Raw genomic sequence first — 16,991 nt, forward strand, 5'->3', positions numbered from 1 at the left:
GGCGCTGTGGCTTAGTTGGTTAAAGTGCCTGTCTTGTAAACAGGAGATCCTGGGTTCAAATCCCAGCAGTGCCTTTTGGTTGCAGAGATTGTCTCTCTCTTTGGACTAAATGCATTTCATATGAACTACCCAATACAAGTTTGTTTGACCCCCGACCACAGTCAGCATCGCATGCACCTGAAACCACAACCAACAGTGATGTCACAGGGTCTCGGAGTATACCTGTACACTGCAGCATGGTGAGAAGTTAAAGGTGCCCTGTTTAGTTTTCTTGTAAACAAACAAAGTTCATGTTTACATCATAGAAATAGAATAGAAGTAGAATGCCCATCAAACTGTTTTCCATGGTCATTCGACTACTGTAGGAGGTGCTGTGGCTTAGCTGGTTAAAGTGCCTGTCTAGTAAACAGGAGATCCTGGGTTCAAATCCCAGCAGTGCCTGGTTGTTGCAGAAATGAGCTCTTAAATGAAGTCTGTCATGTTTATCTCTGCCACCTCAACATCAAGGGTTTAGTTTAGGCTGGAAAACTCAGTGGTTCAGTTTAGAGCAAGACTGGTTCCGGTTAAAAGTTGACTGTTGTGATGAGGAAACAGAGAGCTCCTGTGTTGAACTCTTTTTTACATTTTGGATATGAATGCAGCTTTGACATGAGAGAAGAAGACGGCAAGAAACGGTGGCGCTGTGGCTTGGTGGTTAAAACGCCTGTCTTGTAAACAGGAGATCTTGGGTTCAAACCCCAACAGTGCCTCACACAGGACAGCAGTCTGTGGACTTTAAAAGGAGAAGAGTTATTCAGGACATGATGTGACTTTTTTCTGGAAAAACATTGTCTCGTTTGGAAACAATGGAAGAGAGAACGGAATGAACACCAACAAGAGGAGGTGCGTTAGTACTATAGTCTGGAAGTTATGGTTTGAGAGGGAAGGGGGATTCTGCTCCTGTGTATTTGCTGTGGAGCTGAAGGTCATGGGTTCCATTCCCACCTGAGGCAAGGATGGAGAAATGTGTCAAGGTAATGGATAAATGGTAAAGGTAGGCGGGGTACACCCTGGACAGATCGGCAGACTATCACAGGGCGGACACTAGAGACGGACAACCAATCACACTCACATTCACACCTACGGGCTCATTCCATATCTCTGTATATTCCCTGTATACACTGGAACAGCGCCACCTGTCCATTGACGTGCCAAAAACAGGGATGAAGCAGTCCTCGTTAGTATAGTGGACAGTATCTCCGCTTGTCAGCGCGGGGCAAGTCGCGTATAGGTGGCATACACTGACAGCCACTGAAATTGCAGACTTATTAACGCTGTCCAAGGTGCTGAAAACGCGGCTCTGGTCCAGCAGTTTTCTCCTGAATATTTAAGAATGATTATCTGGAGCTGGTTCGAATCCCACTTGGTACAAAGTCTGTGATACATTGTCAAAGATAATGAGCTATTTGGGAATCAAGAAATGTGAGTCTTAGTTTGTTATTTACTTCTTCTGATTATCATTAGATTAGACTAGTCTGGTTATATCAAGTTCTTGACTTACTTAAAGCTATTAACCAATTATATTACAGAGTTTTCTTCCTATGTGTAACATTTAAATTGCAATTACTTAATTACTTCAATTAGAGACTTTACTGTTCACTATAAATTATTAATTTATTAATGAGACATGTAGACATTAGTGAATTAAATGTATTTATTAACCACAACTGTAACAGTAAATATTCAACAGAGCCCATATTGCAAGGTCACACATATATCACACAAAAATGTAAGGTAAAGTAAATATAATATTGTATATAATAAATGTAATAATTATTTACATGAGCAAAATATACAGTATATACAGTGGAAACCGGTTACAGTGATCACGGTTACATTGATAAACCGCTTATATGGGGCAGTGGTGGCCCTCCCTCATTACCACCACTGAGATGCCCTTGAGCAAGGCCCCCCCAACCGCTCCAGTGGAGTTGCTCAGTGACCAGCAGATCAGACTGTGGTTGTACTGGGCAGCTTCCAGGTGTGAATGTGTAACTGTGTGAATGTGATCAGGGCGTTCCTGAAAAAGAGAGCATTGCCCTCAGTGAACCTCCCCCTGAATAAAATAAAGGTAAAAACAAATAAATAAAATATGGATCAAAAAGCTTGGGACAGAATCATTCCTATGCAAATGCTGTTTAAGCTGTGGAGGAGGACAGCTGGGGACAGCTGATGGCCTGGGTAATGGCTGACCTGGTCAGGCAAGAAGAAAGACATAGCAAATTATTAAGATTGTGTGTTGACTTGATTCTATCTCTTTGACACGCACACAACCAAATCAAGAACATTCAAATACTTACTTTGAGCTCTTGGCGGTTGCAGCGGCGGTTGAATGGGCTCTGCAGACGTCTCAGGAGAAATCGGAAGTGCCTCTGACACTATATAGAATATTAAACATTTCATTATTATTCACAGTAAGATAAATAAAAAACTTGACTATGACATTGTGCACCAGTATCTGATTTACATCAATGAGAACAGTTCCGATGGACACTACATATGGATATTTTTAAGATGCAAATACAGTTAAAATAATACACACCTGGGACAGTGACAGTTGTCTCTGTTGGCAAGGGTCCTGGTGTTTCTGGCATCAGGAACATCAGCTCCTGAGGAAGGGGCACAGGTCTCTTTACCATCGGCAGAGCAGGGGCTGCAAGGAGATAAGGACCACAAAAAGTAATCAATTATTGGTTTATAACGGACATAATCAGAGGGAATATGACAGAAAGGTTTAAATGGATAAAAAGAAATATAATGCATTTACCATCTACTTGTGAACCCGTCAGTTCAGTTGGTGTGGACAGTGTAGCAGATGGTACTACAACAGAAAAAATCTTGTCAGTCATTTATATTTTGACAATATAAAAAAAACTGGTGTTAGTAAAGGCATACATTATCCATCTTTTACTTCACCTGCTTATCTCAGCCTTATATAGTTAAACAGACTGTTTGTTACATTAAAGTATAAAGAATTTCATTCATACACATGCAGTTTAGTTCTGTATGGATAAATATTTAGTAGTCAGTCATTACAATTTAGCCTAAGCAGGGGAAGCAACATGGCACACTGCAAACACATGCATACAAGTGTTAGTAACCACAGCAGTCCTATATATATATATATTCATCATATAAGTCTAAAAACTGGAATAAAGAGTGCTACTTACCCTCGCCATGACTGGAATCAATTCATAGTCACTAGGACAACAAGTTGAACAGCAAAACACAAACATGACCAGAACATGGTCAACATGAGAAGGAACGGTTTATGTCATGCTTCGGTTTGGGATAAGAATTCATGGTCCCAGAGTCTCTGTCGACGACAGGACGTTTTTGTTTGGTTAAGAACCTCTTTCTGTTCCCGAAGCCTGTCGTCTGGCAGTTGATGTTGATGGTGCAGAAACAGCTGTAAAACACAAACAAAAACAATTAAATATAAACTATATAGAATACACAATTAATATTAAACAGGCTGAACTGTAAATTATTTTGAATCTTCAGGCAGTAGAAACAAACCAATATAAGACAACAAATGTTTACTCACAGCTCTGCACATGTTGCTTAGAAGGACAGATACCCAGCATCGCTCTCTCCAGCTCTTCATCTTCATCCATCACTGTGATGCAAACGGACAAGAATTAGAATGTACTAAAAATATGGCTTTACTGTACTTAGGATAGTATGAATAAAATCACCACTGAAATAATGGAAGACGAAGTTTACTCCCTTTGGTGTACTAAAATACACTGGATACCATGACAGCATATACATTTTTTTGACAAAACAAATGGAAAACAAGACCCACCCATGGCTTCAGCAGGGGCCTGTGAGGCATGTGTCACCAGAGAGGAGCCAGAGGGGGAGGGCAGCTTCTTCTGCAGGTACACTTGTAGTTTGTGCATCTTTGTTCCTGGAGCACAGCTTTTCCTCATAATAAAGGCTGCATAGCCATCATCCCTGCTGTCCCAAATCTCTCTCCAGGTGCTTTTGGCACGAGAGCCAAAACCAACCAGCTGGTCATCCTCTGATGCTGCTGCTGTCACAACTGGCTTTTGTTTCTCATAATTGAGAGGAGACTGGATTTCTTGAAAGCTGAGGGCATAGCTCACAAATGACAGCAGGCTGTCCTTGCTGTGCCCCCCTGCCATGAACACTCCTGCAGTCTCCTCCTTTTGCTGGTTCTTGATTAGGTAGATGGTATACCCAATGTCATTTTCAAGGAGCCAGCGGAAGGACTTCCCTTTATATTTCCCAAACTGCAGGATGTATTCTCCAGCCACCTCAGTTTTATCTGAAGCATCCCCTCCTCTTAAAATGATCACAGACAGTGCATTTTTCCTGACCAGCTCCTCCTTCACGGGTGCAGACTTGTCCTGTAGAGAGGGGTTGTCTTTAAGGAGTTTGGCTGCATCCGTTGGATCCTGACGGAGATAACCAAGTGGTCCCTTGCGGAATGTGACACTCATTCTCCCAGGGAAAAAAACAGTTTTCTGCATTTTACCTGTAGTGAAGAAAAGCATATTGATCTATTAATATGTTATAGACAGGCATTGTTTTCATAACAAATGTTAATAGTGAGGGTCTCAAGGGAGAGCAGGAATTAGGCGGTTCACATCTCAGCTCTAGCCCCTTTACTGTCTACATATTCTCACTGTATTTATCAGGGTTTTGAAGAAAAAAAAAATGATATCAAATACCTTTACTTTAATATTACCTTTACTACTTTGTATAGTACCTTGATTAAGTGCCTGCCTTTGTGTATGTCTTAACGATGAGCTCTGGTTGTTGAGGCAGACTATTTACACCTCAAAGATGCCCCCCCCCCCCCCCCCTCCATGGGTTAAATGCTTTGAACTACCCATGGGAAAGAACTTGAAGGTGAAGGGAGCTCAGCCCCCCCACCCCCAACCAGTGATTCTGACTCAAGTAACACTGAAGTGTGAAGTGTCTTATCCAGCAACGCCCTGCATTCAATTCACCTTTCCTATCCCAAACAGACATGCATTAGACTATATTTGATATATTCTGCTTTTGACAAGCTCAGACAAACGTGGCCTATTTAGTATTTTGAAAATTGTAATATGGTATAGAAGCATATAATAAGTGTTAAAATTAAGCATGAATAGTACGTTGTACACAACATGACAAAGTATGAAAAACCCTCAGAGACATTGGTTCTCAATTAATAAACAATATTCTGGTGTTCTCTCATTTTAACAGAGGTGGAAGAAGTACTCTGATCTTGTACTTCAGTGATAGTACTGATACCACAGTGTAGAAATACTCTGCTACAAGTAAAAGTCCTGCATTAAAAACCTTAAGTATAAGTACATGCTGTGACAACAGCAACGTTATACAACGGAGACTGAAAGTAGTCGACGTAGCGTTAAGTGCAAACACGACGACTTTATGATTCATATGAAGCTTGTTCATTTATCATTCTGTCAATGTGTGTATGTAAAGTAACGTTAGTGTGTCCAGAGTAACGTTATATCTAACCTTACTGCTGATGTAAGCTGCTGATACACCGTAGTTAACGCTACATTAGACATTAATGTTAACTAACAACGTGATGCTTTCAACCTAAGGAATGTTAAGTTTCGTTAGCTTGTAATTCATCCCAAAGTACCGCAGCAGCTCGACACAATAAACTGAGGAAACACGGCTAATGACAACTTTATAGCGCTCACACAAGCAAGAACACGTCACACAGCGCCAGGATACATTATAATAACATGTTGGTTCGTTTTTAATAATGTTACGTTAGCTTGTAGTTCATCCCAAAGTACCGCGGCGACACAATAAACGGGAGAAACACGACTAACGTTAACTTTATAGCGTTCACAGAAACAAGAACACGTCAGACAGCGCCAGGATACATTATAGTAACATGTTGGTTCGTTGTTAATAATGTTACGTTAGCTTGTAGTTCATCCCAAAAGTCGCCAACACGGCCGCGGCGACACAATAAACTGAAGAAATACGGCTAACCGTTAACTTTATAGCGTCCACACAAGCAAGGACACGCCACACAGCGCCAGGATACATTATAGTAACATGTCGGTAATCTTTATTTATCTAAATATAACTCACCGTTTGGCGTAATGTCCACAGAGCGCAGCTCAAGCTCAAGTCGATGCGAAGTGTAGCTCATCCAGACCAACACTGCCAGAGTGGCGAAGGAAACAACAACTCCTCCTCTCCTCGGAAAAAGGGCGCCAAACAAACAATAGATTCCCCGACGGGGAGGTTAGCGTCTTCTACCAGCTGCTTATTATTCACCAAGAAAGACAAAAGTTGTAAAGCAACAGCAGTTGTTAATTCACAGCAGAATGGAGAATTCACAATTAGTCCATGAAATGTGATATTCATACCATATGTTGATTTCCGCGAGGCTACGGAGAAGGACTTTCCTTTGGCATCGTGGAAGTTCTGGCAAACTGTTAGACGACTCAGGAAGGGAGAGCAGGGTTTGGCTCAGGCTGCGTTCAGCAGGGGAGGAGAACTGCTGACCCTGACTGAGGATATTGTCATGCGGCGGAGAGGGGAGCGGAACATCAGGTAGAAATTTGTGCAGTGCGAACTAGCTATAAGGAGAACTGAAAAGATCAAGCACTGATAGCGCAAAGCAAAGAATGCACCAACTATCACAAAGGCAAGAAAAGCAAGTGGACGTTTAACCGAACAAGTTCAAGTTGTTCTTCTCAGCAATTGGGAAAGTTCAGAACGTTTTTGCAAATTGGTATTTACTTTTGTTTTACAGGTTGTCGTACCTGGCCGGCGATCGGCCTGCTAACTCAAGTCCTAACACAAGTCCTAACACTTCCTACCCCACCCACTCCAGCAAGTCCTAAACAAGTCCTAACAAATCCTAACAGGTTCCTAACAATTCCTAACAAGTCCTAACCATAGGTCCTAACATTTAACGACCAAGTCCTAAGAGCCTATGGGGAAAATGGGGCAAAAGGGACTAACAGCCAATAGCACAGCAGTGGCATGTCACGTGACAAGGACAGTGACGACAATGGATACGCCCCCTTCTCCATCTCTGACAGCGGCGAACGGAGCGACAGAAGAAGAACAAGCAGAACGCTAACGTTATTTACAAGGAAATTATTTTATGCTAACAACCTCCACCACCATCACGAAAACAACCCGCCATTTCCACCACCACAACCACAACAACCTCCTCCTCCATCTCCATGTTGTCATCCTGAGGCCGCCGGAGGTAAATTGGGTGAGTCTTCTCCACAAACAGTTCATGCGGGTCATCAAACCAGCCGACCGGGAGTGGATTGCCCAGTGTCTTTACGACCCCGCAGGACAGCTGAAGCAACAGCTCCAAAAAAAGTTATCCATCCACCCAATCCACCAAAACCAGCAACAACACTACCTGATCCCATGACATACTTCAGGCAGCGGATGTTTCTGTGGGCACCAATGCGAATGTGGGGTATTCCACTGAAGTGCCATCAGTGCAACACTAAGATGAACCATTCCGGGATCTACACGAAGGTACGGGAAGTCATCGACATTGACTCCAGGTACTACTTGGTCAGCGGAGATTATCCTCGGTGCAGTAAGTGCATGATCCCTGTCTGTCCTTGGAGTACTGAGATGTTGAGTCAGTTGGATCCTGCCCACAGAAACAGGTTCCCTGCTATTCTCACCACACAGCTGGCTGGAGGAAGTTCACAGCGAGGAGTGGGCAAGACGCACTATTGAATACCTGTCCGACTGTGAGCTACACAAAAGGAGGAGTGCCATAACTCATTGTGAGGAAGCAGCAGTCTATCTGCAGCCACCACCCTTTCGTCCCCTACCTCTCGCACAGTGGTTTGAGACGGTCCATGCTAACGAGATCCTGGGTCATCTGGATGAGATGAAGGGTGTGATCACCTCAACATATGGCAGGGTTTTAAAGCTGGACTCCACAAAAAAGGTACAAGAAAATATTTTTTAAACCTTTTACAAAATCTTGTTTTCATTGATGGTCATTGATTATACTTGATTATATTGTTTATTTTTGTTATAGATCACAAAGAAACTGGCTGGTGATATTGCAGACACAGCTACATGGATGACCAACGTCAGCAATGAAAGTGGCCAGGTTCTAAACTGCGTGCTGACCACTGGTGAGGGTTCTGGCCTTGATGAATTATGTCAAGGCATCGTCAAGCGCTACAAGGATGCTGGGGAGCCAGAGCCAGAGGTCCTTTATGTTGACAGGGATTGCTGCAGCGACACAGGTGTGTGACCTTCAGAATGTTTACTTAGTAAAGTATTATTTGTTACAGACACAAAAGTTAACTTTTACAAACATGTTTAACTTAATGTACTTTTTTTTAAACAATATCTTTATTGGATTTTACATATAAACATACATACATATATACACACACAGACAGACTAACAATATTAATAATTAAATTATACAATGAAATGTTTAGTCAGAATTTCCACAGTAATCAAAGAGACATGACATTTCATGTATTTCACATATCTAACTTAATGTACTTTTAATCATTTTTTGATTTAAAATGTATTTAACCAGGAAAAGCCTCATTGAGATTAAAAATCTCCTTTACAAGGGTGTCCTGGCCAAGACAGGCAGCAGGACATTGAACAATGTTTCAGACATACAACATATAGCAGTTACAGACAGGCAGTTAATGTATTGCACTCTTTATATATGTACTCTTCTCAATGTGTATTGCAACTGCTAGATTTTATTTAATCTTATCTGATGTCCTAGTGAAACAAAATTCATGTTGTTACAACAACATGACTATAGGTCTATAGTTTTTTTTTTCATACCTTGGAGACATAGATGACATTCCGACTTACTGAAAACTATTAATTGCGATTCCCTACCTGTCCACCAGATGCCCTCATAATCTTTCACTAGACTCCCTCATTCACCTGCTCAACTGTTCTCATTTCCCTCATCAGTCACTCACTACAAATGCCAGCCCAGAGCCTTTGTTCTGCATTTCTGTTGACCAATATCAACACCTGCTTGTAAGCTCTCAATAATGGTGAAAATTGAATTATAACAATATGATTATGACTTATCATTGAGTAACAGGTGCACCCCCAGTTCTTATTTGGTTTCGACCGTGGAAGACCCAGGTGAGACTGGATATCTTTCACTTCATGAGGCGATTCACCTGTGGTCTCACAACAGAGCACCACCCTCTGTATGGCATTTTCTGCTCGAAATTGTCCAGTTGCATTTTTGAGTGGGACCAGGATGACATCGGCCGCCTCAAAGAAGCCAAAAGGTCAGAACTGAAAGAAAAGCATGCTGGTCATGCTCCCACAGAAGTGCAAGTTCTGGCCAACATCAGCTCTAGTGAACTGGCCAGGCATTGCAGAAGGAGAACTCTTGGGGTTGAGAAAATTCGTGGTCTGATTGACGGATTGCTGAAGTCCATGTGGGAGCTGACAGACTCCTCAGGTTTACGCCTGATTAACCCTGAGAGTATGGCACATGTGTGGGAGGTGCAACCGAAACATTTGCCATGCATCCAAGATCCACCCGGTGTTGAACTCTACACCAAACTTGTTCATTCTGATAGAAAACAATGCAATCAAACTGATTCTGTCACTGACGCTGGCTCGCGTTAAATAAAGATATTCCACGTCGTCTTTCACCTCCAGAAGCCAGGCTGTTGTTTGTCTTAGACTCTTCTTCTATAGTTTTCTGCCAGCAGCGTTAGACTGTAGTTCCGTCAGCTCATGTGAGGTAATGTCGCCCCCTCCTGGTAGAGCTAGTAAATGCACCTCTAACTTACAGATTGTTTCTACAGATCTGCCGCGGTACCAATTGGACAAAATTCCGTAAACAAACAGGAGGGAAGTTGCAAATGTCACGTGGCCCACAAATGCACAGGAAGCGATCTGCAAATGCGCTAATAGCATTCCACGTGTAGAAATAGATGCACAAATGCGTGTTTATCACTTTACATGTAAACCTTAAAATACGTATTTACAGAGTAAGTTATGTGCATTTGCAAATTGCCCTATATTTTAGTGGATGTGACTTTACACAACACAAATAAAAAAAAAAACATGTTTGTGGATAGTGAAATATTTGCAGATCATGGTACACATTTGTGGAATGTCTTTTGTGGGTTACAACTAATAAAGTCCAATAAAAACTTCCATAGACCTGCTGCGTTCTGTTTGTCAGAAAGGAGAGGTACCATTTTAAGGTGAAAAGATTTACACTCATCTCCCTCATCTTTCCCATGAGCAAGTGCGGCTGCACGGTGTTGAAGGCTGAGCTAAAGTCAACAAACAACCCAGGTGCATAAGCATTTGGATCCTCAAGGTGTTTACTTACCAAATGAGTGATACAATTAATAGCATCATCTGTGCTGCGGCCTCGCTTATAGGCAAACTGAAAAGGATCTAAATGCACCTCCACCTCCTTCCTGAGCAGTGTCACCATAATCCTCTCAAAACACTTCATGACAATGGATGTCATAGCCACCGGCCTGAAGTCATTGTTGACCTTTGGGCACGTTTTCTTAGGGACCGGTGTAATTATTGATTTCTTCCAGAGGGTGGGGATGGTGTGAGAGTCCACAGATTTTTGGAAGATGTGGCACCATGCTGTCGTTAGCTCCTCTGCACATGTTTTAAGAAGAAAAGCAGATATCCCATCTGGCCCTGTGGCCTTCTTAGTACAGAGTTGTTTAAAAAGTGGTTTTATTTTATGAGGTTCCATCACCAACCTAGTATCCTGCTCAGAGACAGAGATCGAATCAGAAACCTCTTTACATTCAGGAGAAAACCATAACTTCCAGACTATAGTACTACCACACCTCCTCTTGTTGGTGTTCATTCTGTTCTTTCTTCCATTGTTTCCAAATGAGACAATGTTTTTCCAGAAAAATGTCACATTATGTCCTGAATAACTCTTCTACTTTTAAAGTCTACAGACTGCTGTCCTGTGTGAGGTACTGTTAGGATTTGAACCCAGGATCTCCTGTTTACTAGACAGGCACTTTAACCAACTAAGCCACAGCACCTCCTCCAGTTGTTGCTCCCTATTGCACAAACACAACAAACTAGTAACCATGGATGTAAACTATCCTGGATTTTAAACACATAAAAACTCAGCTTTGCAAATGTATTTTTTTTTTTTTTGAGGAAGGTAATGGAGCTAAGTAGTGAACAGCTGGCTAGTTAGCTAGCTTGCTAATTCTGCCATGCTTTAATTCTACAACGGTTACAGAAACAGAAAACTGGTGGCCAGTGGCAGCGCTGGGTCGGTCCCTCTGCCTCACTTTCTGCCACTCGGAAAAGATCAAGCTACCTCTACTAAATAGCCGGCCATCGGTGACCATCTCCGGAGCTGTGTTTGCTCTCTTCCCAGCGATCTGCGACAACACCTTACTGTCCAACTGACGCACTGACGTGTGTTGTCACCATAACAATTAACAAAAATCAACATTTTCTTTTGCACTGGTTGAATGACCACGGAAAACAGTTTGATGTGCATTCTACTCCTATTCTATTTCTATGATGTAAACATGAACTTTGTTTGTTCACAAGAAAACTAAACAGGGCACCTTTAACTTCTCACCATGCTGCAGTGATGTACAGGTGTACTCCGAGACCCTGTGACATCACCGTTGGGTGTGGTTTCAGGTGCATGCAATGCTGACTGTGGTCAGAGGTAAAACAAACTTGTATTGGGTAGTTCATCTGAAATGCATTTAGTCCAAAGACAGAGACAATCTCTGCAACCAAAAGGCATTGCTGGGATTTGAACCCAGGATCTCCTGTTTACAAGACAGGCACTTTAACCAACTAAGCCACAGCGGCTCCTATTGCTGCAGCTCCCAGTTGCAAGAAGACAACGAGCTAGTAAACAGTACTGGATTTAAAACACTTAAAAACTCACTGATAGCTTCTTCCATTCTGTGTTTCTTCACTCCAACAGTCAACATTTAACCAGAATTAAAGTCTTTCTCTAAACTTAACTATGTCGTTTTCCTGCCTAGACTAAACCCTTGATATAGAGCTGGCAGAAATAAACATCCATCCATCCATTATTTGTATCCGCTTATCCTATTCAGGGCCGCGTTGGGGCTGGAGCAGACCCCAGCTGACATTAGATGAAGGCGGGGTACACCCTGGATAGGTCACCAGACTATAGTACTACACCACCTCCTCTTGTTGGTGTTCATTCCGTTCTTTCTTTCATTGTTTCCTTTCATTTCCACACAAATGAGACAATGTTTTTCCAGGACAATGTCAAATCATGTCTTGAATCTCTTCAAGAATGTCCTGTTGCAGTACACATAGGCCCTGTTCAGACCTGGTATTAACATGTGTCCTCAGTGATCGGATCACAAGTGGACAGCTTTAAGTACTTCTGTTCACACCTGGCATTAGAATGCGTCTCCACATGCGTCTTCAGTGACCACTTGTGATCTGATCTCACTTCCCCGCTCTATATGCAAATAAACACGTAGTAAACACACGGCTAATACAGCAGCCGTTGTGACGTAATATTACATGAATGTCAGTAGTAATATCCTACATATTCGTGAAATCTGGTACATTTTATTAATATCAAAATAAAAGGGCTGACAGGCGGACCGTCGGGTGTCAGCTCCGCGCAGAGCTGCGGAACAAAATCACCGACACATCTCCGACAGTATGATAATAATGCACTTCCTGTCTGTAGTCTGATAGTCTGTAGATATGTAGCCTATAAACAAGATCTATTTTAATAAAATAAAGTTGTACCGACAGGATACAGTAGGCCGTTTCCATGCTGAGAAGCGCCTGTGTCCGCCTGTTTATTCACCGGAGGAGCGCGGTGATCCCGCGGATCCCAGCTGGACATCAGATGAATAGGCGGTCTTTAATGTTGCCAGGAAGCATTCACTACACACTGCTAAAAGAATGTGGTCATATGTGGCCCAGACCACCTCTGAATGTGGTCTGAAAGATCTGATCTCTTCAATGTGTTCACATCAGAAGCCTGTACTACGAAGCCAGTTCAACATACCCAGGGTATCTTCTTGTTATCTGGCTTCACTAACCCTAACAACCGAGATCACGCTAAACGATCCTACGAAGCTGGTTATCAACTCAGTAAATCAATCCAGGGTTTCTCTATCTGGCTGTGAGCGCGTTCACATGAACGAGGAGGTGTTTGCAGCATGTGACCAATCACAGACATGGACAAGACTTCTGACTGCAGACAGACAGGCAGAGAGACACATTTAACAAAGGAAGAGTAAACTATATTAGACAAATACAACGATGGAAGCAGCTACATCGACAACTTAAATCAAGCACGGCTAGCAAATAAAGAGTAAAATTAATCATTTTGCATTTAATAATTTGCTAGTAAAGCTAATATTAATAGCGGGGAAAATGGCGCCTGCGCCGTCTGACAAGAGTAGTTAGATATAAACAAAAAAACTATGGAAGCAGGTATGTTGACAATTTTAATCAAGCACAGCTAGCAAATAAAGAGTATTTATAAAAATAAAATAAAGAGTAATTCGAAAATTAATCATTTTACACACATTCATTTGCTTGTAAATAACATTACCGTTCTGCTTCTTCTTCGTTCGCCGCTGTCAGAGATGGAGAAGGGGGCATATCCGTTGTCGCCGCTGTCCTTGTCACGTTACATGCCACTGCTGCACTATTGGCTGTTAGTCCCTTTTGCCCCATCTTCCCTATTGGCTGTTAGGACTTGGTCGTAAAATGTTAGGACCTATGTTTAGGACTTGCTGGAGGCGGGGGTAGGAAGTGTTAGGAGTTGTTAGGACTTGAGTTAGCAGGCCGATCGCTGAAGGGTAACCTGTAAAACAACCGGAAACACCAATTTTCAAAAATGTTCTGAACTTTCCCAATTGCTGAGAAGAACAGGGCATATCAATGTAACGTACTTGTTCAATTAAACGTGCACTTGGTTTTCTTGCCTTTGTGATAGCTGGTGCATTCTTTGCTTTGCGCTATCAGTGCTTGATTTTTTCAGTTCTCCTTATAGCTAGTTCACACTGCACAAATTTCTACCTGATTTTCCGCTCCCCTTTCCGCCGCTCGACAATATCCTCAGTCAGGGTCAGCAGTTCTCCTCCCCTGCTGAACGCAGCCTGAGCCAAACCCTGCTCTCCCTTCCTGAGTCGTCTAACAGTTTGCCAGAACTTCCACGGTGCCAAAGGAAAGTCCTTCTCCGTAGCCTCCCGGAAATCAACATATGGTATGAATATGATATTTCATGGACAAAAATGTTCCTATTATGAGATGCTGCTAATTGTGAATTCTCCATTCTTCTGTGAAATAACAGCTTCTGCTGCTTTACAACTTTTGTCTTTCTGGATGAATAATAAGGAGCTGGTAGAAAACCCTACCTGTCGGGGAATCGAACCCCTGCCCGCACGGCACCTAGGGATTCTTTAGCTAAAATACATTTCCATAAATTTCCTATGGTAGTGCTGAACCACTACGGATGCAATATATCTTTGGCCACTACTGTTCGTTTGTCGCAGTTTTTCCGAGGAGAGGAGTTGTTGCTTCCGGCGTCTCTGTCAGTGACAGTCTGGATGATTGACAGTTCACATCAACTTGAGCTGCGCTGTGTGGACATTACGCTGAACGGTAAGTTATATTAAGATAAATTAAAGATTAACAACATGTAATTATAATATATCCTGGCGCTGTCTGACGTTTCCTTGTTTGTGTGAACGCTATAAAGTTAACGTTAGTCGTGTTTCTTTGGTTTATTGTGTCGTGCGTCTATGTTGGCGACTTTGGGATGAATTACATGCTAACGTAACATTATTAACAATGAACCAACATGTTATCATAATGTATCCTGGCGCTGTCTGATGTTTTCTTGTTTGTGTGAACGCTATTAAGTTAACGATAGCCATGTTTCTTCGGTTTATTGTGTCGCCGCGGTATATTCGGATGAATTACATGCTAACGTAACTTAACATTAAGTCCTTAAACAGTTTATGTGAGTTCCTTAAGTTGAAAGCATCACTTTGTTAGTTAACATTAACATTAACGTTAACTACCGTATATCAGCAGCTTATATCAGCTGTAGGGTTAGATATAACGTTACTCTGGACACACTAACGTTACTTTACATACACGCATTGCCAGAATGATAAATGAACAAGCTTCATATGAATCATAAAGTCGTTGTTTGAACTTAACGTTACGTCGACCGCTTTCAGTCTCCGTTGTATAACGTTACTGTTGTCAACACGGCTTGTACTTTTATTTCAGGTTTTGAATGCAGGACTTTTACCTATAGCAGAGTATTTCTACACTGTGGTATCAGTACTTTAACTGAAGTACAAGATCAGAGTACTTCTTCCACCTGTTAAGATGAGAGAACACCAGAATATTGTTTATTAATATAGAACCAATGTCTCTGAGGGTTTTTCAAACTTTGTCATGTTGTGTTCAACGTACTATGTATTCTGCCTCAACAAACAGAGCTCATTGTTAAGACGTACAGAAAGGCAGGCACTTAATCGAGGTACTATAAAAGGTAGAAGAGGTAATATTAAAGTAAAGGTATTTGGTATTAATGTTTTTTCTACAAAACCCTGATAAATACAGTGAGAATATGTAGACAGTAAAGGGGCTACAGCTGAGATGTAAACCTCCTAATTCCAGCTCTCCATTGAGACCCTCCCTATTAACATTTGTTATTAAAACAATGCCTGTCCATAACATATTAATAGATCAATGTGCGTTTCTTCATTACAGAAATAAATGCCGAGCTACCACTGTACCTGCAGAAGAAGCTGCCCTCCCCCTCTGGCTCCTCTCTGGTGACACATACCTCACAGGCCCCCGCTGAAGCCATGGCTGGGTCTTGTTTTCCATTTGTTTTGACATAAAATTGTGCATGCTGTCATGGTATCCAGTGTATTTTAGCAATCCAAAGGGAGTAAACTTACATTATTTCAGTCGTGATTTTATTCATACTATCCTAAGACATATTTTTAGGACATTCTAATTCTTGTCTGTTTGCTTCACAGTGATGGATGAAGATGAAGAGCTGGAGAGAGTGACCTACCGCTTCCTGGACATCATCCGACCCATGGCTGTTCCAAACCAATCACATCTCTTTACCATTGACAAAGACAGCTTATAGACAAACATTCAGACAGAATCAGGACTTCAAGCAGTAACATCCCTTTTCCAAAATCACCCCAACAGCAATACAAAGTACAAAGAAATTATTCAATTATTAAATATTTGCTTGAATAACAATGATTTTACCTTCAACAACCGCCACTTCCTCCAGGTCCACGGAACAGCCATGGGTCAGCAATTCGCCCACTCCTATGCCAACATTTACATGAACGAGTGGGAGCGAGAAGCCCTGGCCAAGTGCACCCATAAACCCTCACTATACCTCTGCTACCTTGATGATATTTTCAGCATTTGGACCCACAGTTTAGCACTCCCAGCCTTCATCCACACCCTGAACAACCACCATCCATCCATCACAGTTAAGTACACAATAGACACACAACAGGTCAACTTTCTAGATACAACAGCTTTTTTCCAGCCACATAATTCAACACACAAACACATACGCACCAAAGTCTTCTTCAAAGCCACCGATACCGAGGCACTACTCCATAAATCCAGCTACCACGCCAAGGCATCATTAAATCCCAAATTATCCGTTTCCACCGCATTTCCTCCCTACCCTCAGACTTCGAACACTCCACCACCACACTCTTCAATAGTCTTAGGCAAAGAGGTTCTCCAAACGATTCTTACGTACAGTCAAAAACAGCACCTTGGCATCTCTCGCTCCTACCCGCTCCACCAACCCCCATGCTCCACCCCAGGTCCCGATACAAGCCGACAGTCACTCACCAGACCAACAGGACCCCCACCCCCCGACCTCCGACCTCCGAACCCCCACATATCAC

General features: G+C 42.2%; 1 protein-coding gene, 1 long non-coding RNA gene and 5 other non-coding genes across 7 annotated transcripts; 4 read left to right on the forward strand and 3 right to left on the reverse strand.

Annotated features, from left to right (window-relative positions):
* Positions 1-74, forward strand: trnat-ugu (transfer RNA threonine (anticodon UGU)). Its single transcript has one exon. It is a non-coding gene; the product is annotated as a tRNA-Thr (tRNA).
* Positions 75-367: 293 nt separating this feature from the next.
* trnat-agu (transfer RNA threonine (anticodon AGU)) lies at positions 368-441 on the forward strand. Its single transcript has one exon. It is a non-coding gene; the product is annotated as a tRNA-Thr (tRNA).
* Positions 442-676: 235 nt separating this feature from the next.
* Positions 677-749, forward strand: trnat-ugu (transfer RNA threonine (anticodon UGU)). Its single transcript has one exon. It is a non-coding gene; the product is annotated as a tRNA-Thr (tRNA).
* A 932-nt stretch (positions 750-1,681) lies between these two features.
* LOC141776305 (uncharacterized) lies at positions 1,682-3,415 on the reverse strand. The gene is made up of 5 exons (XR_012595740.1): positions 3,210-3,415; positions 2,807-2,860; positions 2,582-2,692; positions 2,340-2,417; positions 1,682-2,232 (listed from the first exon to the last, which is right to left on the reverse strand). It is a non-coding gene; the product is annotated as an uncharacterized LOC141776305 (long non-coding RNA).
* A 4,073-nt stretch (positions 3,416-7,488) lies between these two features.
* On the forward strand, positions 7,489-16,198 carry LOC141777306 (uncharacterized). Its single transcript, XM_074651446.1, has 6 exons — positions 7,489-7,586; positions 7,720-7,984; positions 8,078-8,291; positions 9,131-9,609; positions 11,704-11,731; positions 16,083-16,198. Exons 1-6 carry the CDS (start codon positions 7,489-7,491, stop codon positions 16,196-16,198), a joined length of 1,200 nt encoding a protein of 399 aa, XP_074507547.1.
* trnat-agu (transfer RNA threonine (anticodon AGU)) lies at positions 11,008-11,081 on the reverse strand. Its single transcript has one exon. It is a non-coding gene; the product is annotated as a tRNA-Thr (tRNA).
* Positions 11,807-11,880, reverse strand: trnat-ugu (transfer RNA threonine (anticodon UGU)). The gene has a single exon. It is a non-coding gene; the product is annotated as a tRNA-Thr (tRNA).
* Positions 16,199-16,991: the final 793 nt, after the last annotated feature.

This window comes from Sebastes fasciatus, chromosome 11 (assembly GCF_043250625.1).
Source record: "Sebastes fasciatus isolate fSebFas1 chromosome 11, fSebFas1.pri, whole genome shotgun sequence".
Taxonomy (NCBI): domain Eukaryota; kingdom Metazoa; phylum Chordata; class Actinopteri; order Perciformes; family Sebastidae; genus Sebastes; species Sebastes fasciatus.

What these genes read in the sequence shown, in the direction of transcription:
- LOC141777306 (XM_074651446.1), top strand. Translation starts at nt 7,489, where the DNA reads ATGTGGGGTATTCCACTGAAGTGCCATCAGTGCAACACTAAGATGAAC. An exon ending in GTCATCGACATTGACTCCAG is followed by an intron (nt 7,587 to 7,719) that starts GTACTACTTGGT and finishes CTCACCACACAG; the next exon opens with CTGGCTGGAGGAAGTTCACA. An exon ending in GGATTGCTGCAGCGACACAG is followed by an intron (nt 8,292 to 9,130) that starts GTGTGTGACCTT and finishes ATTGAGTAACAG; the next exon opens with GTGCACCCCCAGTTCTTATT.